Raw genomic sequence first — 23,819 nt, 5'->3', positions numbered from 1 at the left:
TCACGTACTTTTCTGTATTTAATTCACGGATCATGTAGATGTTCATTAAAACTCAGATTAAATTCAAAGGTTATTATATCAAAACAGAAGAAACTTACTTTTACAGAAAAAATATCATTAACTGAGCATAAAAACAAGCATCTCCAACCCTATTTTATTCATTTTAATTGTAATTTTATTTGTTTTTGTTAATTTCGTTGCCTGTTATTACTTATATTCATTTTTTATTCAGTTTGTGGCTTCTTTTGTTGTTTATTTTTCATTTTTCTTTATTTTATAGATTACTTTAGTTGTTTTGTTGCTTATTTTATTTTTTTCTTCATTTAATCATTTTTTTGCTTATATTTTCAGAATTATTTATTAATTTGTTACATTTCTATTAGTTTTGTTCCTTTTATTTCTTTAATACACATAAACCCAGTGTGTCCATCCACTGTCACTGATCCAACTCCATGGGTTTTACTGGGGAATCAATGTTGGAGGAAAATGATGGTGTTTCCATGGTAACTACAGAGCCTTCTGAACGTCCAAATGGGTCATATCTGATGGACCATGAAAAGATGAAGAACTGTATTTACACCAGTTATTTCCAAGTATGATAGGATTAGTGGATCAACAGGAAATTAACAGTTTAGATCAGTCGATGGTTTTGGTCGCTGGTGGACGTTTGGGTCTTTAAGGGTTAACAGATAATGAAAATAATTGTTCTGTTCACAACATGAAACTTTCACCATTTTTTTCTGAGGACACTAAGTCATGAATCTGAAGGCTGTTCCTGTGAATATGACAAGCTTTGGAAACAGCTCTTCAACATGAGTTTTCCACCTTCAAATTGTTATTGAACTGTTTATTTTTTTTTCGTTTTATTCTGAACTGCATATGTTTTCGTCTCACGTTTGCGGCGAAAGCCTTAACGAATCACATTCATCTAATAATAATTGCACTTGCAGAAACAGGTTTCCATAATTCACAGAAAGCAATAAAATAAAACCTGAAATAAATACAAATATTATCTGATGGAATGAGAAATGGGGGGAAAAACAGGATGAAAATATTGTAAATAAAATGGATTAAATTAAAAGAACGTTGTAAATTCTTGGCGAAAGTTTTTTTTTTTTTTTTTTTTACAGACCTCTTCATGTGAAATATCAGTAAAAAGACCACATTATTCTCAGATATTTCTAACCTTTTCTCTGTGTTTTTTATACAGAAAACAAAACTGCAGACGGGCTTTATGTCTTTATTAATGAAGTGCATTTGAATGAAGTTACTGGTGCAGTTCCATGTTCCGCCAGTAGGAGTCAGTAATAACCGCAGAGGAGTTTTCCCCCAAAAACCAGTTTGGAGATCAATAAATACCTGGTGACAGCTTGTCCGTTCTGTGCTCCAGCCGTTTGTGTTTCTACAGACAGAGCGGGCCTTGGTGTTTTCCAGGTGGTTACCATGGAGATCAGTCTTTTCCAGGTTGGAAGTGCTGCGTGCGTTGCGTTCACTGGCGTCCTTCGTGGTTGAGCGTGGCCCTCTCCATGCGTCTGTACCAGTGTTTGACTTTGGTGTTTTCCATCATGTCGTCGAAGGCCTGCAGACCCTCCATGACCCGGAGAACCCCGAACACCGCCTGGACAGACCCATGGACACCAGGACGTTAACCCCCGCTACCACAGAGGTCCTTCTAAACACCCACAGCGCCCTAGTAACAGCACACTGTTTTTCATACAGTTCTTTTTTTTTTTTTTTTTTACTGTTTTTATGTTTTATTTTGTATTTCATCAACTTGAGCCATAAACAAAAATACCAAATACTCAATAACTGTCATATTTTTAACCCTTTAAATGACATGTTTGGAATGGAAACAAACCCTATTTTTTGATCCAAAAAATATTAGTTTTTTTTCTATTACTACATAAAAATGGATTAGTTTTTATGTCAATGATACACACAACACTGGTAAATGTAAATTATTATTATTTTTGTGCTAGGTCAATGTTCTAAAATACCTGTCAGCGGCTATTAAATATTATACATTTGTTTTTTTCTACTTTAATTATTTTTTGTAAATCAAGGTCAGCCCTAATCATAAATATCAAATTCTCATTCATTTTACATTTTTTTAAGCCTTTAAATGTTCTATTTTGATCATGATATCACTACGGTTTTTTTTGATGCAAAAAACACAAAAAAACTTTTTTTCTCCAATACTTTACATAAAAATTTTATAACTTTTTTTTTTTCATCCTGGCATGTGTCAGTGATTAACACTAACATTAGTTAATATACATTATTATTATTTTTTTTGTGTTAGGTCAAATGTTCTAAAATCCTTTCACTGGCTGCACCTAAAATGCACACCATCAAAAACGTAGTGATATCATGATCAAAATAGAACATTTAAAGGGTAAAAAAAAATGTAAATTGGAGAATTTGATATTTATGATAAGGGCTCACCTTGATTTACAAAAATAAATTAGAGTAACGAAAAAGATCAGTGTAATATTTAATAGCTTAATTTATAGGAAAAAAACAAACTTTTTTTTCCTCCAATATCTACATAAAAATTTAATAACTTTTTTTTTTCATCCTGGCATGTGTCAGTGATTAACACCAATATTGGCTAATATCATAATTATTATATTTTGTGTTTGGTCAAAGGTTCTAAAATACTCACACATGCCACTGGCTGTGCCTAATATGTACACCTATAAAACAAGGTATTAAATATGATATATTGATTTAGTTTTCTACCCTAATTATTTTTTTGTAAATCAAGGTCAGCCCTAATCATAAATATCAAATACTCATTCATTTGACTTTTTAAAATCCTTTAAATGTTCAATTTTGATGATTTTTTTGATGCAAAAAACTCAAAACATGATTTTTTTTTCTCATTTACTACATGAAATTTGGGTTAGTTATTATTGGTTTTTTTCCTCCTGGCATGTGGCAGTGATTAACACAAACACTGGTTCATATGCATCAGCATTATTTTTTGTGTGAGGTCAAATGTTCTAAAATACTCACACCTGTTTACCAAGCTGGGCCTAATATGCACACCTATAATCAAGCTGTAACTAAGTGGGACCTGACCCAGATCTGACCTGACCCAACCTGGACCTGACCCAGATCTGGACCTCGACCCAGTTCTGGTACAGGGTCAACAGGTGTGTTTCCTCTCACCAGTCGGCCAGGTGTTGGCTGGTTTCCGCCCATGAACTTCCTCTTCCTTCCGATGGCGGCCACCCAGTCGTTGACGCCTTGTACAGGTGCCTGCCTGACGTCGTCCTGCAGGTTGTGTCCTGTTGGGATGAAAAGCGTCAAACGTGACCAGAGTACAGACGCTTGGTTTCCAGACTCTACTTGCCGTCACTCACCGATTCTTCAGCCTTTTGGAGATGATAAACATGGGCCGCGGCGCCACGTATTTGGCGAAGAAGCCTTCGAAAGTACTGAATTGCCTTCACGAGGACGTGTGTAGCGAAGGAGGGCCAGGGCCTCGCCGGTGGTCCCGGTAACACGTTGGGGGATATGAGGTGCACGAGCCAGTCGTCGGCCCATCGGCGCCCACCTTCATCTTCCTCTCTGAAAACAGACGAAAGAAGAAACACAGTAATACAACAAAACCACATCCAGCAGAAGATTGAACTTTGGATCATTTATCAAGTGTGGAAATGTTAACCCTATTAAAAACCCAAACATCCACCACCGACCAAAACCATCTACTGATGGAACTGTTTAATACCTTTCAGTCCACTAATCCTATCAATACATGTCAATAATTGGTGAAAAATGTAGTTTTACCTCAATTATTCATAGAATAGAATGTACAAAAATTTGTAAAATGAGAATAAAATGAGCAAAATACCTTGAAAAAATAAGAAAAAAGAACCATACAGTCTAATATGATCTCACATGGGCCAGACCGATAACATAACAATAAAAAAGTTACATTACATAATGAAATGTGTGCATCTACAAACTATCTTTAAAAAATGTAAACAATAACAACCCAAAAATTCTTAAGAAAACAGATGTAGATGTTATCAGTATTATGTCTTTACACAAGAGGAAAAATTTGCAGTTATTATTAGGAGGTCGTTATGGTAATACTTTACTAACCCAACCCATCTGAGACCAAAGTAGGGCTTTATTTGGCCCCTAAACTAAAATGAGTGGTTGTTAATATCTTGGGCGGGCTGTGGCTCAGGTGGTAGAGCGGGTCGTCCAATAACCGAAGGGTTGCGGTTCGAATCCCGGCTCTGTCCTAGTCCAGTCCGTTGTGCCACCCACACCGGTGTATGAATGCGTATGAATGTTTGGTGGTGGTCAGAGGGGTCGTAGGTGCAAATGGCAACCACGCTTCTGCCGCCTGTCCCAGGGCAAACTGTGGATACAGATGTGAATGTGAGAGCGGATGAATAATGGGCCAATAATGTAAAGCGCTTGGGTGTCTAGAAAAGCGCTATATAAATCCAATCCATTATTATTATTCAGTGTAATTTGTGCATTTCACAAATTCATCCCACGGGCCGGACCTGGACTGGACCCTTTGGTGGGACGGTTTTGACACCCCTGCACTAATCAATACATATCAATACATGTAAATAATTGGTGTAAAATACAGTTCTTCATCTTTTCATGGTCATCAGATCTGATCCATCTGGACGTTCAGAGGCTCCATAGTTACCGTGGAAACACTGTCATCTTGGACTTGGATCAGTGACAGTGGATGGACACACTGGGTTTATGTTCAGTTAATGAGAGAAATGACTGAAAAAGACACCTTCTTCAGTTTTCTCTGTTTTTGATAAAATAACCATCGACTTTAATCTGAGTTTTAATGAACATCTACATGATTAGTGAATTAAATATAGAAAATCACCTGATTTTCACTGAAAAATGCAAAATAAAGAAGATAATGTTACAATAAATGGTGATAAAACACTTACAAAAGGTTGAAGAGATCAGTTCATTTGGGACCCTGCGCTAAAAGTCCCTCTGGGTCTGTAAGGGTTAATCCAGCCTCGTCTGCTGTGTTGAACTTACTTCTGCATGCCTTTTTCGGGGTAAACCTGCGTCGTCCTCGTCCTCGCTCAGCATCAGCCAGTACTTATTGTTGTACTCCGTCACCTCCTTCCCGTTTTCATTCACAGACTTCATCTCCGGATAACAGTTAATGATCTCAGACATGGTTTTATCCCTGGAAGTAGATGTTTCCACGGTGATTAAAACACAGCGAAGGTGAAAAGAGTACGCTATACCATCATCATCATCATGAAACTCACTTGCTAATGAGTTGGGTTCTTGATGGAGCTGATGATGACTGACGAGTCATTCAATTGCTGCAGGGACGAGAAAATGGTAAAAAAAAAAAAAAAAAGAGACATCACAAAGAGAAGAAGATGGTTTTTGTCCAAATCAAGCAGGACGTTTTGTTTTGAACAAACGGTGAAGAGGAACACTTCATGGACCTCCAGGCAGTAATGAAAAATAGTAAAAGAGATGCTCTGTGGGTCAGTGTATCTGTTGGTAATTGGATTTTCTTTTCGGACACAAAAGAAAACTAGTGGTTAATTGATTTTCGCTTTAAAATAGAAGAATTAAAATTGAATTAACCAAATAAAACCAAATTTATAATAAACCAAATTTTAAAAACGCATTGATTTTCATTTTCTCTAATATCAAAAAATAAAGTTAGTACCTGACAGAAAATGAAAAAAATGGACCAAAAACACCTGTTTTTTACCGGATGTTGTCATTTTCAAGGAAAGAGCACTAATGCCATTGAGGTCCAAAGATTCTGACGAATGATGGGTTTGTAAGAAATCTGGACATCGTAGAAATGCTCCCTCCACTAATGTCTACGAACTCCAGATTTCATACGAACTAGAAGATTCGTACAAACCCCCTCCTGCAGCTTTCATTTTAATCATGTTTACTTTGATATTGGCAGATTAATCACTTGTACTAAACTATGATTTTTATATCAGCCTTTAAAAAACCTAATGTTAATTCAATAATTTGAATTTATGGAGCTCATAATGACTGAATATTATCATATAAATTAATAAAAAAATGACAAAAGTAAAAAAAACAAAAACAAAACATGATTAAATGTAAATAAATTCAGCCTACATTAACCTCCTAAGACCCAGGAAAGTAAAAGGTTGGGCTTTTTTTTTTTTTTTTTTTTTTTACATAATAATTGTCTTGATTTGAAACAGCAAAATCTGACGCTTATTTCAGTTTTTTTATGTTGTGTCCTTCCTTCTTCTTCTTTTTTTTTTTTTTAAAGTTAAGTTGTGAAAGTCTTGCCCCCTATAGAGGAAAACAATGCATTGCTGGGTTTCAGGAAATTAAAACCTAGTAAAAAAAAAAAAGTCTAAAAATATCAGTATAAATAAAAAATAAACCCAGTAAGACAGAAAAATACCATAACAGGTTTCACTTCTAAAGAGCTAAGTTTAAGTGACTGAATTTAAGTTTAACTTATTTAATTTATACTAAAAAGCTTGTTTAAAATACAAAGACCTCATCACTTATTTCCATCTGACTAAATTGTGTTGAAGTCGGAGCCAAAATTAGAAAAAAAAAACCCAAAAGGCAGAGTTTAAAAGGCAGATGACCTGAAGTTTCATGTCATTGAGGAAAAGAGAAGGTTCTTTTCCATCAGTCACATATGAACCCCTACCTGTCTGGAAACACCTGTGGTTAGACACATATTTGCATCACAGCGTTCGTTTACGCTCAAAGGAACTGACGAGGTCTGAAAAGCACTGGTGTGTTTCCGTTTCTCACCACTTGGCCGTTGACCATCAGGATGGGAACTTTTCTGTACGTCGACCACTTCAGCTCCTGCCTCATCACCGGGTTCACCTCCACGATGTCGTACGGCAGACCGTGATAATCCAGGAAGGCTCGCACTTTACTGCAGAACGGACACGTCTTATACTGGTACAGGACCAGCTTCAGCCCACCGCCCACCGCCTGAGGCTGACAGGACAAAAGAAACACAGGCTGTAAGGTAAGGTCAAATAAGATAAGGTAAGAGAAGTTAAAATGAGATAAAAACAAAGATAAGGAAGATAAACGAATGATAAGATAAAATAAGATTTAAAAACAGATAAGAGGGTAAAAAAAGGCAAAGCAAGATAAATTAAAATAAGAAGATGACAAAATAAGCAAAAAAAAAAAAAAAAAAAGTTAAGATAAAGAATGATAAGATAAAAAGATTAAAAAAATAATAATAATAATGTAAGAGAAGATCAGTTTAAAAAGGTAAGATCAGATGAGGTAAAAAAAAAAAAAAAAAGTAAAATCAAGGAAATTATCATTTTTTAAAAAGAAAAACAAAAAATTGCCTTTTTAACAGTATCATGATATATTGTGATATATCGTATCGTGATCCTAGTATTGTGACTTGTATCGTATCGCCAGATTCTTGCTGATACACAGCCCTAATTATGAATATTGTATTATTTTAATACCTTGTTTTTTTGTAAATACTGATGTATGTAGTGCCATTTCCTGTTGTCTCTATGAGAAATGTATTTTTTGCGATAATAATAATAATAATAAAAACGTACGATAATTTCGCCCTCTAAAAATACATGGATTAATTAATTAATTAATTGATTAAAAGTGACTGGTTCCGGACCACAGGTCACAGATGCTGATACACCCGTCGTGCGTCTGACGTAAGCACGTACAGGTAAGTAGAGGCCGTCCGTCCGTCGCTCACCTGAACCTCCTCCTGGGCCAGGTGCTGGTGCTGCTGGACCCAGAACTTGACGGTCTGGTACAGACCCAGACCTCCACCCAGCAGGACGGCGCAGCCCAGCAGCCCGCTTCCCCCAGCGGCTCCGCTCACCAGTCTGGACCGGAACCCCGGCCCACCGGTACCGTAGGCCCTCCGGACACCTGTGCGCTGCCGGTACCCACCAGGTAGGACACGGTCCCGGTCCGACGGGTCACCGGAACCTCCGCCAAAGACCGGCCGACCTTACCGAACACCCTGCCACAGGCGGCCGCCATGTTGGATTTACGTAAAACCACACGATGTATCGCGAGAAGAGGGGATTCCACTCTGAGCCTTATTAGTGGTTGGAGAACGGTGAAGTGGTGCTGTAGCGCCTCCACAGGCTGACTGCGGTACTACATAGAAGTACTATATGAAGTCCTCCAGTATTTTCTTTATACTACAAAGTAAAAAGTTTAATATATATAAATATAAAGCTTATAGTCTTTACATTTCAGAGGTGTAATATCCTCCTGAGACCCAGAAATGCATTTTTGTCCTCTGTAGGGAGAAGAGTTTCACAGCTTTACTTAGAAAAAACAATCCTGTCCACCAAGGTTATTATCGTTAACGAAAACTAATGAAATGATGAAAACTAGAATTGTAAAAACATTTTCGTTAACTGAAATAAAAACTATAATTAAAAGAAAAAAATGATAACTAACTGAAACTGTATTGTGTGTTTACAAAACTAACTAAAACAGATAAAAATTATGGATAAAATTCCATTCGTTTTCGTCTTTGTCAATATCGGATTGATATAAAATCTATTTATTTCCCTCAAGCAATTTTAGCTGCTGGCACCATATGATATTTAATGGTTCGTCACTTCTCATCATTTGTCGTTTAGTCATCTTCTCATCCCCACTCTACCTGGAAACATGGAGACTAAAATTGGGAGAAAACAGCAGAGTCCTGTCTGGGATTTATTTGAATTTGACGGAGAAGAAGAGAAAAGATATAAAGAAACTAAAACTAAACTAAAACTAAGCATTTAGAAAATAATGAAAACAAAGAAAAACTAGCAAACCTGCTCTAAAAACTAATTAAAACTAACTGAATTAGAGAAAAAAAAAGTCAAAACTGAATAAAACTAAACTATGATGAAAAATCCAAAACTGTTAGAACCTTGCTGTCCACTGCACAGGACATTCCATAAAAAATAAAAATTGTGTCTGAAAAACTGTTGCATTATGCTTTTTTTTTTTTTCCAATCGAGACAGTTATTTAATGTAAAAAACCCAAAACATTTACTTTCCTGGGTCTCAGGAGGATATTATTCCCAAGTAGGATTTAGCAAAAGTGATTTATTTTTGTTTTGGTTTTAGTTCAGGTTCCACATACAAACTAATATGATCTAAAGTAAAATAAGAGCATAATAACTTAGAAATAATTACTCCAAATTTTCTGTTTCAGTGCAAAAAAAATCCCATTAAATTATGAAAATATTTACATTAACACACCCTTCTTTAACAATAAAATGTGAATAACCTGAACAAATATGTACAACCTGAAATGTCTAAAGTGCAATTTTAACAATATTCAGCCTGATATTAAATGTTTTGTGCCTTTGTAGATCTGATCCATAATGTACATTTATAAATGATAAACTGAGGCATAATATTGTTAAAATTGCAATTATTTTTCTTAAGAAATTTCAGGGTTTTTGTGGTTATTCATATCTTTTTTGTTAGGATAGTGTGTAAATGTAAATATTTTCACAATTTAACATAATTTTTTTTGCACTAAAACAAATATTTTAAAAAATTGGAGTTGTCATTATTTAGAGGTTATCATGTTTTTATTTTACTGGTCTGACCCACTTTAGATCCAACTGGGCTGAATGTGGAACCTGAACTAAAATGAGTTTAATATCCCTGCTCTGAGAACCTGATGAAAACTCACTGATGGTCTTTTACTTCAGATTTTTGTGTGAGCTGATCCTGGAGTTAACCCTTCTTTGTAGAGTGTTCAGCGTTGACAGGAATCATTGAAAGTCAAATTTAACGTGTCAGAGTCTTAGAATGTAAAGTCTATTATGGTGTTTCTGTTGGCTCAGTGGTTTCCTTTGTCCTGGGGAACTACACCAGAAAACAGTTGAATATTGTTGAAGGAATTCCTGTACGAATGTGTCTGAGACGGTTCGGTGAAGATATGATCTGATCTCCAACAAACACACAATGTTTGTTTGAAAGTCCTTGTTAAACGAATCTTTTCAGTGAGTAAAATGTGAAGACTTCAGCTTTTCTGTGATGGTTATTGTTTGATAATAAATCACTAAAAAATATCAACATGTTCAATATGTAAAGAAAGAATCAAGAACTTAAAATATACTTCTTTTCAATGTTTGAGTTTGAATTTACATCAAAAATCAAACTAACCGTAAGTCAAAAACAATGACTCAGATTCTGAAATTATTGATTATTGCTAAAATATTGTCTTACTTGTCTTTCAAAACAATATATAGTTAAAGCAATGTCCAAGCATGAAAGAATTTAAAAGGAGGTACAAAAACACAATTTTTCAGAGGTACAGGGATGAGGGAGGGCTTGGGGATCACTGGGTGTGATAAAGATGTACAAGTATGTGGTGTGTGTGTGTGTGTGTGTGTGTGTGTGTGTGTGTGTGTGTGTGTGTAGATGTAGGTGTATATGTGTGTGCATAGATCTGTGTATGAATATGTATTTACATATATGTGTTATTGTATTATGTGTTTATGTAAATCATATTATATTTGTTCATAATAATATAAAGCCAGAAACCTAATTATTTACTAGTAAGTATCAGTCATATTATGGCATAGTGTATAGATAAGATTTGATAAGGAAGGTTATTATTGTTATTAATTATATAAAGAGAAGGGGTGGGAGTTTATAAGTTGTACTTCTTCTCACTCCTTTTTGAATATGTATTATATGTCTTATGTTTAAGTGTTTTGTTCATTTATTTTCTTCTCTTTGACATTCATGTTCGAAATAAATACATCAATAATCAGTCAATCACAGTTTTGATTGTTGAAATGATGTCTGCATTTCCCAAGTTATGGACTTATTTTCTCAAAACAACTTTGTTCAAGTAATGACTTAGTACATAAGATGTTTTGTAAAAAGTATCTCATAATAATGACATAATTTGTCAAAAATATTTTCTTAGTTTATCAAAACTATTTCTCATAATGACGACTAAGATTCTAAAATTACTGATTTAAAATATTGACTTATTTGGTCAAACACAAACTAGTTTGTCAAAATTACTTTCTCTAAACCAGCAGAGCTAAAGTCATTTTAGTTTAGATTCCACATTCAGCCCAATTTCATCTGAAGTGGACCGGACCAGTAAAATAATAACATAATAGCTTGGAAATAATGACAGCTCCAAATTTTTCTATTTGTTTTAGTGTGAATAACATCAAATTATGAAAATATTTACATTTACAAACTATCCAAACAAAAAAGAGGTGAATAACCTGAAAAATCTGAAATTTTTTAAAGAAAAATCAGTGCAATTTTAACAATATCAACTTAGCATTTATTAATTTGTATTACCAATTGGATCTACAAAAGCACAAAACATTTAGTAACAGGCATAATTTTGCTAAAATTTCCCTTAATTTTCTGTAGACATTTCAGGTTCATATTTGTTCAGGTTATTTATGTTTTAATGTTAAAGGATAGGTTGTTAATGTAAATATTTTTCATAATTTAATGTTTGTTTTTTCACTAAAACAAAGAGGGAAAATTGAGTTGGAGTTGTCTTTATTTATAGGCAGAATGTAATATTTTCACATTAAAACCAAGAAGAAAATGAATCATTATTTATAGATTATTATGATATTATTTTACTATATTATTATTTTATTTCTATTATTTTAATTGGTCTGTATGTGGCCCCCGAACTGACATGAGACTCTTAATACTCCAGTTTAATTTTTGCACTTTGCATATTCATCCCACAGGCCAGATTGGACCCTTTGGTGGGCCGGTTCTGGCCTGCAGGCCACATGTTTGACAGCCCTGCTTTAAACAATTTGGTTTTTCACACTTAAATTCTCAAACTATTGACTTTGTCAAAAATAGTAATCTAATATAAAAACAACACAAGCATTATTATTATTATTAATTAATTAATTAATTAATTAATTTAGCACAAATAAAACAGCAAAAGAAAACAACAACAACATTCAAACAAGTAACAAAATTGTGCAGGAGAGGTTAGAAGCCAATAGAGGCTTATATGAACACCTCCCCAAAATGAAAAATATGCAAGAAAAAAGAAAAAAAAGAATTAAAAATACAACTGAATTAATAAACTAAAATAAAAACAATAAAAATGTAAATGACATTACAAATCATCAAATACAAATTAAATGATATATAGCCCTACATTTTTCATGAAATATTATTTTATTCTCATTATTTTGACAGACAGTTTCTTATTATGATGAGACACAAACACATTCTTTCTTGCAGGATCTTTATTTTTAATCTCTAATGTTCTAATTCTCTTCAGCTCAGGTTTATTCCTTTAAAATATGCTGTACTGGGCCGGGACTTTTATTTTTACTCAATAATAAAAGAATAACCAAAGCCTTAAATGGTTTGAATGCGTCGTATTTTCGTTTCCATCTGGATGTAATTGATGAGTTTGTTGAAATGGTGCGTTCAGGTGCTTTCTTCACCGTGTGCGTCGTGCTGCGTGTGGTGCGTTCACGGGCGTCGTTTTTCTGAGCCGCTCCTCCCGTCCGCAGCAGCAGCAGCAGCAACAACAGCAGCGTCTTAGTGAAAGCGGAGATTCCCCTCAGCATCCATTTAAGCATCAGCGGTACAAATCACCACATCTACCCCCGGACTGACCATCTTTGTCTGGGATGTCGTCGTCGAGCATCGGCGGGGATTCGTCTCGGAGATCCGGCGCCGGGGGTGAGCTTCCTGCGGCGTTTTTCCGAGCGTGACAAGAAGGGGATCTGAGGATGGATGAAGGCACGAGGAGACAAATAAAATTGTGATTTAGCTGGCTAGCGCTAGCGAGCTAACGTTAGCTAGCCCCTCAGGTCGCCGCTGGTTGTTGTTTTTTCCCCTCCGTCTCCGTTCACTGACCCTCCGTGTTTTTATTCCCCACTCATTCCACGACTAAAAACCCCCATTAATGCCTTTTTGTGCGGATGCCACGGCGAACCGGAGGACATTTCTCCCGAGGATAAAGCACCTTAGCCGTGTACTGGCCTCCGGACCTGTTAGCTAAAACAAGCGCTTTTTTTGGCTGAATTCAGTGAAGATGCGGCGCGTGTGACGGAGGAGCGACCTGGACACGCGCCCCATGAAGGTCATGAGAGAGAGAGAATGATCATGCTGGAAAAACAGGTAAGGACGGGCACGCGCACGCACACACACATGCGCGCGCACACACACACCTGGTCGGCTCATTTGCATTATGCTAATCAGGCCCTGGAGGTGGTCAAGTCACGTGTTTCAAGGTTAAACCGCGTCTGTGCAGGTGATCAATACCTTTATATATTGATGCACAGATTCACCCTCCAGCTCTCTCTCTCTCTCTCTCTCTCTCTCTCTACCACTGGGTCCAGGTGTGTGGACATTTACCTGGGTGTCAAACTCATTTTAGTTCAGCCTCCACATTGATCTGCAGCGGGCCAAAGCATTCAAATAATAACATAAAAACCTAGAAATAATGACAACTCCAAATTTTTATGTGTGTTTTTGTGCAAAAAAACCCAAAACATTAAATTAGGAAAATATTGACATTTACAAACTATCCTTTCACAAAAGAGACAGACTTCCTTTTTTGTCATTTCATAATGCACCATCAGTACCTTATCAAATGAAATTTAAGGTGCTTGGCTCAACACGGTGTCAGTTATAAAAAGAAATAAAAACACACCTCACGAAATATATAAATAATCTAAAAATACTGAAAACGTGTGTATATATATAAAAATTAGATTAAAAAAATTTAAGACTAAAAGACTAAAAACTAAAGTGCATAGTGCAATAAAGTGCTTCAGATTTATTGCACTAACGGGGCAGCAGCAGATCTGGAACAAGTCCGAAAAAAAGATGCAAATAACCAGAAAAAAATTTAATTTCTTTTTAAAAAAAAAAGCACAATTTTAACAATAATATGCCTTAACTTATCACTTGTATATGTCGACTACACACAGTGTTACACAAAGTTTTGGTAAGAGGCATAATAATAAAATTTGGAAGTTTGGAATGTGGAACTAAACTAAGAATAACGTCTACAATATTATGTGTCAGCTTATTAACACAGCTTACAAAATCGGATCTACAAATCAACAAAACATTTAGTAACAGCCAGGATGTGGTTAAAATTGTACTTCATTTTCATGTTGTTCACATTTTATTGTATGGGTTATTAGATTATTATTTTACTTTAGATCACATTGGGCTAAAACCAGTTCAACACCCTTAACTGTTCTTATCTTCAGTGTAATTTTTGCGCTCCATAAAATCACACCGCGGGCCAGATTGGAACCTTTGGAGGGCCGGTTTTGGCCCACGGGCCACATGTTTAACACCTGTGTTCTACACTGTAAAAAACAAACAAACAAAAAAAAAACAGGTAAAAAACAGTAATATTCCGGCAGCTGGGGTGCCAAAAAATACTGTTAAATAACGGAAAATAACCATTTCATAAAAATACAGTAATTTTCCATAATTAAAATGCAGTTTATTGCCCTAACTTTACATGAGATTTTGCATATTTTTTTGACATTGTGATGTTTAATAAAGAATATTTACATGTATTAAAACAATCAAATTACCTATAAATATAAATATAAATATATATATATATATATATATATATATATATATATATATATATATATATATATATATATAAATCATTTTCAATGAGACTAAGTTGTACAGTTCACTGATAATAACTGTATTTTGACAGTTTATCAGTAGGGGTGTAAGAAAATATCAATTCTGCAATATATCACGATATTTCATTTCACAATACTGTATCGATATCATGAAGTATTGTATCGATATTTTAAGGTGTTTATTCAGATGCAGATATTGTGAAGATTCATTTTTATTTTTTTGTTTTTCTTTTTTATTCATATTTTCTTTATTATTATTTAACACTCTTTCATTAAATAATGTTAGTTCCTTTGTTGGGATTGCACAAAAATACTGTTCTGATGTTAGTTCTGAACTAAAAGAATATGAACATTTGAACAGGATCTGAAACTGTAATGTCTGTAAAATATAATTAAAGTTTTAACACTGGAGAACTTTTTGATATATCATTAGATCCTGTTCTGATCAAATAAAAATGTGTTTAGTATTTGTGTATTTTTCTGGTGTAATTCAATTTTTCAAGGAAATAATCATTTTTAAAAAGAAACAGACTAAAGTTGCTTTTTTAACAGTATCATGATTTAATAATAATAATAATAATTGATTCATTGTTGCTGCTTTAATTGAGGATTTCAGTGTTAGGTAATCTGTCCTGATTTAGTAACACTCCCAGTTTAAATAATAACAGACTTCAGATTATTTGACCTTATTTTCTTGAACGTTTTGATTATTTTATTATTGATTAGTCTGTTGGATGATCTTCTCTGTGGTTCTGTATTTTAACTCAGTGGTGGTTGTTTCCTTCTCATTTCTAGTGACATTATTTCTGCTGTCGAGTTTTGAAAACGGTGAAATTTAGGGAAAGTTTGCCCTAAATTGAGGCTGTCAGGATATTCATTCACTCATTTTAAAGGGCTCATATTTGTCTAAACCCACTTTTCTTAGTCTGTGGTTCATTTATTTGTGTATTTGGACCCTAATAGTTCATACAGTTTGAATTTGAACCCTCCAGCTGCTGCAAAACTATCTTTAGATTCATTTGGACAAAAATTGAATGGATTTCTACAACCTGTTTTAGTTCCTTCTTAATGTGTTACGTTTTATAACTAGTTATGTCACAACATTTGCACGTATAAGGTCCAGACTTCCGACAAACTTTTCTCCGACATTTGTTAAAATCTTCTGTTATTAATCTGCCAGTTATTTTATAAAATAATAATTTCTCGATAAAAAGAAATTGTGTAAAAGTCTGAACTGACACTAAACATCTATCCAAAAAACTATGAAAATGTGAGGTCATTTGTTTGGATCTATGAAGCAGCTGTTGATTTAATTTCCTTTAAGTGACTAAATAATTATCTTTAATGTTATGTTAAACTATTTATGTTGTAAAACCTCAGATATTGTCAGATTTAAGCCTCTTAAAGTAATTACATAAGACGGTAAAGTAATTATATTTGACTGGTGTCGGACCTGTTTGAGTCTATAACTGAATATTCATATTAAATGTTCAGCCTAAGACATTTATTTTCCATTTAAACATATTTATACGACAGTAAGTTAAGTCATAGACATATAATAGTTTATTTGCTTTCGACTCCAGATGCATATTTGGCTGAGTGTTTGAAGAAATAAAAGCCATAGTTTATGAGCTGTTTAGTACAAACATGAAGCTGCTGCTGCTGTGGGTTCTGTAGAACCTCCTGTTGTGGGTTCTGTAGAACCTCCTGCTGTGGGTTCTGTAGAACCTCCTGCTGTGGGTTCTGTAGAACCTCCTCTGTCCAGGCGGCGGGGGGTGGGGGAGGTGGAGGAGTCACTTCCTGTTTACTGTCAGAGCTGCATCGATGACCATAAACAAAGGCCAATGCATCAATAATCCATGACAGAGTGGATATTAGACGAACACTCACCTGGTTCATTGAGTGGGTTTACATCCAGAGCAGTGGTTCAGCTTCTGTAAAACGGAAATATTTAACCCCCAGGTTTTTATAGAGCATCGACATGTTTCTGTTTTTATTTCCATGAGTTTAGAATAAATGGAACAAATAGAATAGAATAGAATAGGATAGGATAGAATGGATCAAATAGAATCAAAGAGAATAGATAGAATCGAATTGAATAGAACTTCATTCTCACTGTTACAGGACCAATGAATATCAGTTTAGGAGCTCTGTTTCTGTTTAGCAGCAAACATTTGAAATGCAAAAAGACTAAATAAAAATATTACACAAAATTATACTGAGACTATAGACAGACAGACAGACTTTATTGATCCCAAACTGGGAAACTGTAGAAAAATATTGTTCAAAAAATAAAAAAAAAATTTAGGTTATATTGTACATAAATAATATAATACTGAAAAATATTGACAATTAGAGACTTTACTGATCCCACAGCAGGAACATTCACTGGTCCAGGCAGCAACAGGATAAAGTGATGACTTGATTATTACTTAATTAGGATTGGCTGTTATTATGTCTGTCAAAACGATGGACGAATGAATTCTATGGAAACTGTATCGAGCATGTCTCATATTTCTATTAAAGAAAAGTTATATCGCGATATATATTATCGTTTTATCGCCCAGCCCTAGTCTGTATAGTAGTATATATGTGTAAATCTTCTCTAAATGTGTGTATATTAGTATATATGTGTACATATATTTGTGTGTATGTGTAAATCTCTATGCAGATCTCTCCAGGTCATAGACAGATCCAGTGTGTGTATTTGAATCAGATGATGGATGTTTTTGTCAATGAAATGAGCGGCTCTGTCTACAACTAGACACAAAGTGAACACAGACTATTAACAGGATCCAAATGACACCAAAGAACCAAAAAGAACAAGAAGAACATGGACACACAATGATCTAGAACAACTACAGTGGATCAACACATGGAAAATAGAGGAAAGATTATTTATATCAACTCATAAAGTTTCATTATGAACATTTACAGTGGTTTTTAATAATAAATATGACAAAAAGGCTAGTCTGTTTTTTTTTTTTTTTTTTCTATAACACACTTTTTTTTTTTTTTTTTTGTTAAGCATTTATTACATATAATATTGATGATAAATGGACAGATGTTGAAACTGAAGTTCTTCCTGAAAAAAGGTGCAAAAGAATTGGCAAAAAAAGACATTTTCAACAACTTTTATTGCAAAAAAATGCCCCCCAAATAAATCTAGATCTGTTATAATGGTAGTCCTTAAAGGGTTAACCTGAAATCTAATGATGTAAAAATATGTGATGATTAAAGTGGACATGAATTCCATCCCATAATGTCAGTAACATCCACCAAACCCACAGTCTGGACTCCAGTTTTCTCCTTCTTTTTCTCCTTTTCCTGTTTCCTCACTGGTGTTTTTTGCCGATTGTCATCTTCTGAAAGGCGTATTTTCCGTTCCTCTTCTATGAGGATTGTTTTCTTCTCGCGCAGATAAAACTGGGAGCTTTTCTCTTTGTGTTCCCGTTTTCTCCGCTCGGCTCTCCAGGCTTGACTTCACTCCGACTACATCTGACTTCTTTGTCTGATGGAATGTGACAAGAATCAGATTTTCCCCTGTTTTCAGTCCCGGGGGGGTGTGTGTGGGGGGGTGTTCTGTCTGTATTTTTTTGGGAGCTGTGCTTTAGTTTTGCGTTGGCTTCGAGGGCCTGTCCTTGAAATGTCTCGTCAGAAGTGTTTTTGCAGAGCGCAGAAGTGAATGAACAGTGTTGGAAAGCACGGCGGCTCAGTTCGAGCTGTTCCAGACCTTTCCAGACTGTTCCAGACTGTTCCAGACTGTCCTGCTGGGCTTTAGCGCTCCTCTGCATTGGTTTGGTCAGTCAGCAGACGTTCTGTAGGCCGACAGCGACTGTGAAGGAGCTGGGTCCGCTGTCGTCCTCAACGCCGTCTTCATATGCAGTTTAGTCAAACATCATCTTTGATGAAACTACTGGTTAGATTATTTTCAATTTTTATATGTAGCTTCATTTGGACGATGTTTTCAAAGTTTGGTCACAGTTTTCAGAAGTTTTGATTTGTGAATTTTTGACAAGTTTTTGAAATATTACAAATGTGCCTTTATGTACAATGATCCATGATTTGATGGTTCATAACATGTAAATTAGGGCTGCATGATACTGGAAAAAACTGACATTGCGATTTTTTTTAAACCCTGTGATATATATGGCAATAGGAAATAGCAGCATGATGTCGACGTAAATGGTCAATAGGGTTGTAAGAAAATATTGGTTCTGCAATATATCACGATATTTCATTTCACAATGCTGTATCGATATTAACCTCCTAAGACCCTGGAAGTATCAGCAAAGTACAAGGTTTTTTATTAAATAAGTGCCTATATTGGAACCCTTTCCTTTCAGTGGTCCATATTCTGATGGTTTATAACATGTAAATGGTTCCAGATATAAATATAGTTCCTATTGATCACTGATAGAAGTCATATATGGACTTTCATTGGGGTCCATGACCGTTGACCAAGAGTGACCTTGAAGGGTCAAACTGAAGGTCATTAATGTCTAGATTTCAACATTCTTCATTTCCAAAACTACAGCTTGGATTCATTAGAATTTTATATGTATCTTCTGTGGGACATTAGTCACTTTTTCATTGACCCTCAAATTGTACAAATGTAACTTGCGCATAAAATTTTACCTAATGGCAAAATGACAATTTTGCTATAACTAATTTTTGATCAAAAGTTTTTGTGCCAGCAAGAGGTGGTTTTTCAGGCATAGCGCAATTGGTATATCACGCAAAACGGCGATGGAAAGACCTTTTTCCACAACTAGAGTCACATGAATTAAAAAAACAGATGTTGACGAATGTTACAAGCGAAGAAGAGTTTTAAAAGAAACATGGCGTGGTATATGTGGACACAGCCCAATATTTTTTAAAATTCAGCATGAGATAGAGGGGTAATATATAATAATAATAAATATATCTGTAAATCAACACCATATTCGTGTTCGTTGCCATGTTTATGGAATGACTTCTCATGTCGTCTCGTGATAATAAATAAATAAATCATCGCATTTGTGATTTAATGAAAAAAACGACTTTACGCACTTTTGGTTTTTTTGACATTTAGTAAATATCGGTAAAATTTTGCGCATTTGTCCAATGGAAAAGAGACCAATGTCGACAAAGCTTGTCCACAGTTTTGAGAAATTTTGCTTTTTGAATTTTTGACAGATTTTTGAATTTTTTATCCATATTTTGAATGGTTTATCACATGTAAATGGTTCCAGATATCAGTCTAGTTCCTATTGATCACTGACAGAGGTCATATATGGACTGTGATTGAATGAGTTCAGTTCTTCTCCAGTGAAAGTCCTGCCCTCTTCAGGACTGGAACATAGAACAGAACCTGATAACCTCACACATTCACCTGGTATTGACTCAGACAGAACATGACGCTGACGTACAGGGACACTGGAACTATTTTTTTTTTTTACATCTGGTCCTCGAGGCCGACTCTCCTGGTTCAGAACGACCGGATCAGATGGTTTGTTTGGACTGTGTGATCTTTGGCTGGTTGAGTTTTCCATGCAGACGCTGTAGAAACCACGACAGCAAAGACAGAAGAGGAGGTGTGAAAACGCTTCATTTCGTCCACACATGAGGAGGTGCGATCGAAAACACGTCTCATCTGACTCACCTGCAGATGAAGCACATTTTATCAGTTGAAAAGTTCAGCGTGAAAGAAAACAAATGAGTCGACACAGATTCATTACATCAGTGAAATGACCATATTTGACCTCACTGTCTACTGAAACGAAGGACTGCCATCAGTATGGATCTATTTGATTAGCGTTTTTATGGTTGTTTGTTCTATAAAATGTGAAAATGATGAAGAAGAAAGCTAAAAATCCAACAGAACAAACTTTAAAATGTTTATGGAAGGCAACAAAAACACAAAATTGGGCAAATTTTACATATTTTAGAAGCAAATGCTCATCATTTTTGTTTAAAACTAAATGAAACTATTAAACAATCATGGAAATAACTGCTGATAGTATTTTATCAATCAATAATCGATTCATTGTTGCTGCTTTAATTGATGATTTCAGTGCTGATTAATCTGTCCTGGGTTTGTAACACTCCCAGTTTGAATAATAATAGACTTTACATTATTTGACCTTATTTTCTTGAAAGGTTTGATCATTTTATTATTGATTAGTCTGTTGGATGATCTTCTCTGTGGTTCTGTATTTTAACTCAGTGGTGGTTGTTTCCTTCTCATTTTTAGTGACGTTATTTCTGCTGTCGAGTTTTGAAAAAGGTGATATTTTGGGGAATTTTGCCCTAAATTGAGGCTGTCAGGATATTAATTCACTCATTTTAAAGGGCTCATATTTGTCTAAACCCACTTTTCTTAGTCTGTGGTTCATTTCTTTGTGTATTTGGACCCTAATAGTTCAGACAATTTGAATTAGAGCCCTCCAGCTGCTGCAAAACTATCTTTAGATTCATTCGGGCAAAAATCCAGTGGATTTCTACGACCTGTTTGAATTCCTGCTTAATTTGCTACATTTACAACTAGTTACGTCACGACATTTGCACAAAAAGGTCCAGACTTCCAATGAACATTCCTCTGACATTTGCACATATAAGGTCCAGACTTCCGGCGAATCTTTCTCCGACATTTGCACATATAAGGTCCCGACTTCCGACAGATCTTTCTCCGACATTTGCACATATAAGGTCCAGACTTCCGACGAATCTTTCTCCAGTATTTCTCCATAATTGTTTGTCGCCATCAGCGGTTGTAGTAAAAACTGAAAATCTGTCCAAACTTGGAGCCCATTACCTAAAATGTTCAGTTGTTGGTTGAACGGGACAGAGCAGCACAGTCAATAACCTGGAGGGGGCGGGGCCTGAAGTGGCTCATGTGCATTTAAAGGGCCAGCGCTCCAAACTACCTTTCTGGTGTCATCACTCAGAAATAGGGCTGAAGCTGGACCTGTGGAGTTGAATGAATGAAGAACTCAGAGCCAAGTAGAGCATTTACAGTTTATGGAGACCACAGGGAAATGATGGAAAATGAAGAATTCCATTTAAAAAAAAAAAAGCAAAATATCCTTTAAAAAATATCCTTTAAGGCAAAGGGGAAACACTTCTATAGGACGCTGCTTCTACTCCAGAAATATTGATGTTTTTGACCTGTAACGCATAATCACTGGGAACTAGTAGACTATTATTCCAGTATTAGAGAGGATCATTACCATCTGCTGTTTACAGTCGTGCTTAGAGAATATTAAAAGATATTTATCATGGTTTAGAAGAGGCTGATTGGATTAATTTACCACAACTAAATGAATACTTAACCCTTTATGGACCCTTTATTGTGTCTCTGTTGCCATATGTTTTCATCCGTCCTCATTCAAACGGCCATAACAGCTGAACCGTTTGTGGTACTGATGAAATCCAAACATCATCTTGTAGCTGAGATTTGTTTTTTTCTATTGGTCTATAACACATTAGGGTAGAGGTCTGCATTGGCTGAGGGGGAGGGGTGGAATTGGGCAGAGTAGAGAGCAGCAGAGTGCAGTTGGTGAGAGAGACATGGAAGATTTTTCTTATTTTTAGCAGCATTATGGAAGTAATTTTTTGGTGAATTTTTGCAAATAATTGTGTATAATAATGATCGTGCTGTTTTGGAGTGTTCTACTAGTGTGGTTTGATGTGTTTTTGTCGAGTTTTTTTTTCCCTTTTTTGTGTTTTTATCTGTATTTTTGTAGTTTGTGTAGTCTATTGATGGTATTTTAGTTGTAAATTTGCCATAAATTTATGTGTATTTATATGATAAGAAGAAGTGGGCAGAGCAGAGAGCAGCAGAGTGCAGTCAGTGAGAGAGACATGGAAGATTTTTCTTACTTTTAGCAGCATTTTAGAAGTGAATTTTTTTTAGTGAATTTTTGCAAATAATTGTATATAATAGTGATAGTGTTGTTTTGGAGTGTTCTGCTAGTGTGTTTGCTGTTTTTTTTTTGCCATGTTTCACTGTTTTTTCACCTTTTTTTCAGGTTTTCGCCTTTTTTTCACGGTTTTTATCTGTATTTTTCCAATTTGTATAGTTCATTGATAGTTGTATTTTAGCTGTAAATATTATATAAATGTATGAATATATTTTAGATAGATAGATAGCTAGATAGATGCAGTGTGTGTATTTGAATCAGATGATGGATGTTTTTCATCCATTCACGTGTTTATTTCAAACCTGCTGCCACAGTTTAACACTAAACAGATGACAAATGGACAGACCGATAAACACATGGCTTGAGGGGATGGAAGAAGCATTGCTTTTAAAATTCCAGCCCCTCACACCACACAGCCCATCACAAAACATCTCACTACACCAGTACAAAACAATACAGAACATTACAGAACAATACAGAACAATACACAGGCCTAACAATTTTTGTCAGTGAAATGAGCGGCTCTGTCTACAACTACACACAAAGTGAACACAGACTATCAACAGGATCCAAATGACACCAAAGAACCAAAAAGAACAAGAAGAACATGGACACACAATGATCTAGAACAGGGGTGTCAAACTCATTTTCTTCTGAGGGCCACATTCAGCCCAATTTAATCTGAAGTGGGCCAAACCAGTAAAATAATAGCATGATAGCCAATAAATAATAATGACAACTCCAAATTGTTTTAGTGCAAAAAAATAACATTCAATTATGCCAATATTTACATTTACAAACCATCCAAACAAAAAGGATGTGAATAACCTGAAAAAAAAAAAAGAAATTTGTTAAGAAATTTAAGTACAATTTTATCAATATTCTACCTCGACTTATCATTTATACATATGCATTACAAATCAGATCTACAAAGACACAAAACGTTTAATAACAGGCAGAATATTGTTAAAATTGCCTTTGATTTTCTTTAGACATTTCAGGTTGTTCATATTTGTTCAGGTTATTCACATTTTATTGTTAAAGGATAGTTTGCTCATGTAAACATTTTCATAATTTAACATTTTTTGCACTTAATCAACAAGAAAAAATGGTGTTGTCATTATTTATAGGTTATTATGATCTTATTTTTGAGTTCGATGCTCTAACTTGCACTTTGCAGCTTCATCCCGCGGGCCGGATTGGAAACTTTGTTGGGCCAGTTTTGGCCCCCGGGCCGCATGTTTGACACCTGTGATCT

General features: G+C 35.2%; 1 protein-coding gene and 1 pseudogene across 1 annotated transcript in view; one reads left to right on the top strand and one right to left on the bottom strand.

Moving 5' to 3' along the window:
- Positions 1–1,459: 1,459 nt before the first annotated feature.
- LOC115426466 (prostaglandin E synthase 2-like) lies at positions 1,460–8,057 on the bottom strand (annotated as a pseudogene).
- A 4,495-nt stretch (positions 8,058–12,552) lies between these two features.
- LOC115425887 (ral guanine nucleotide dissociation stimulator-like) overlaps positions 12,553–23,819 on the top strand; it is a 101,901-nt gene continuing 90,634 nt past the window's right edge. Inside the window, exon 1 of the mRNA XM_030143740.1 lies at positions 12,553–13,152. Coding sequence (XP_029999600.1) covers positions 13,132–13,152 — 21 coding nt within the window. The 5' untranslated portion in view covers positions 12,553–13,131. The remainder of the gene's footprint in view (positions 13,153–23,819) is intronic.

Source organism: Sphaeramia orbicularis, chromosome 9 (genome assembly GCF_902148855.1).
Source record: "Sphaeramia orbicularis chromosome 9, fSphaOr1.1, whole genome shotgun sequence".
NCBI classification, from domain to species: domain Eukaryota; kingdom Metazoa; phylum Chordata; class Actinopteri; order Kurtiformes; family Apogonidae; genus Sphaeramia; species Sphaeramia orbicularis.
This window is presented reverse-complemented; position numbering and strand designations above follow the sequence as displayed.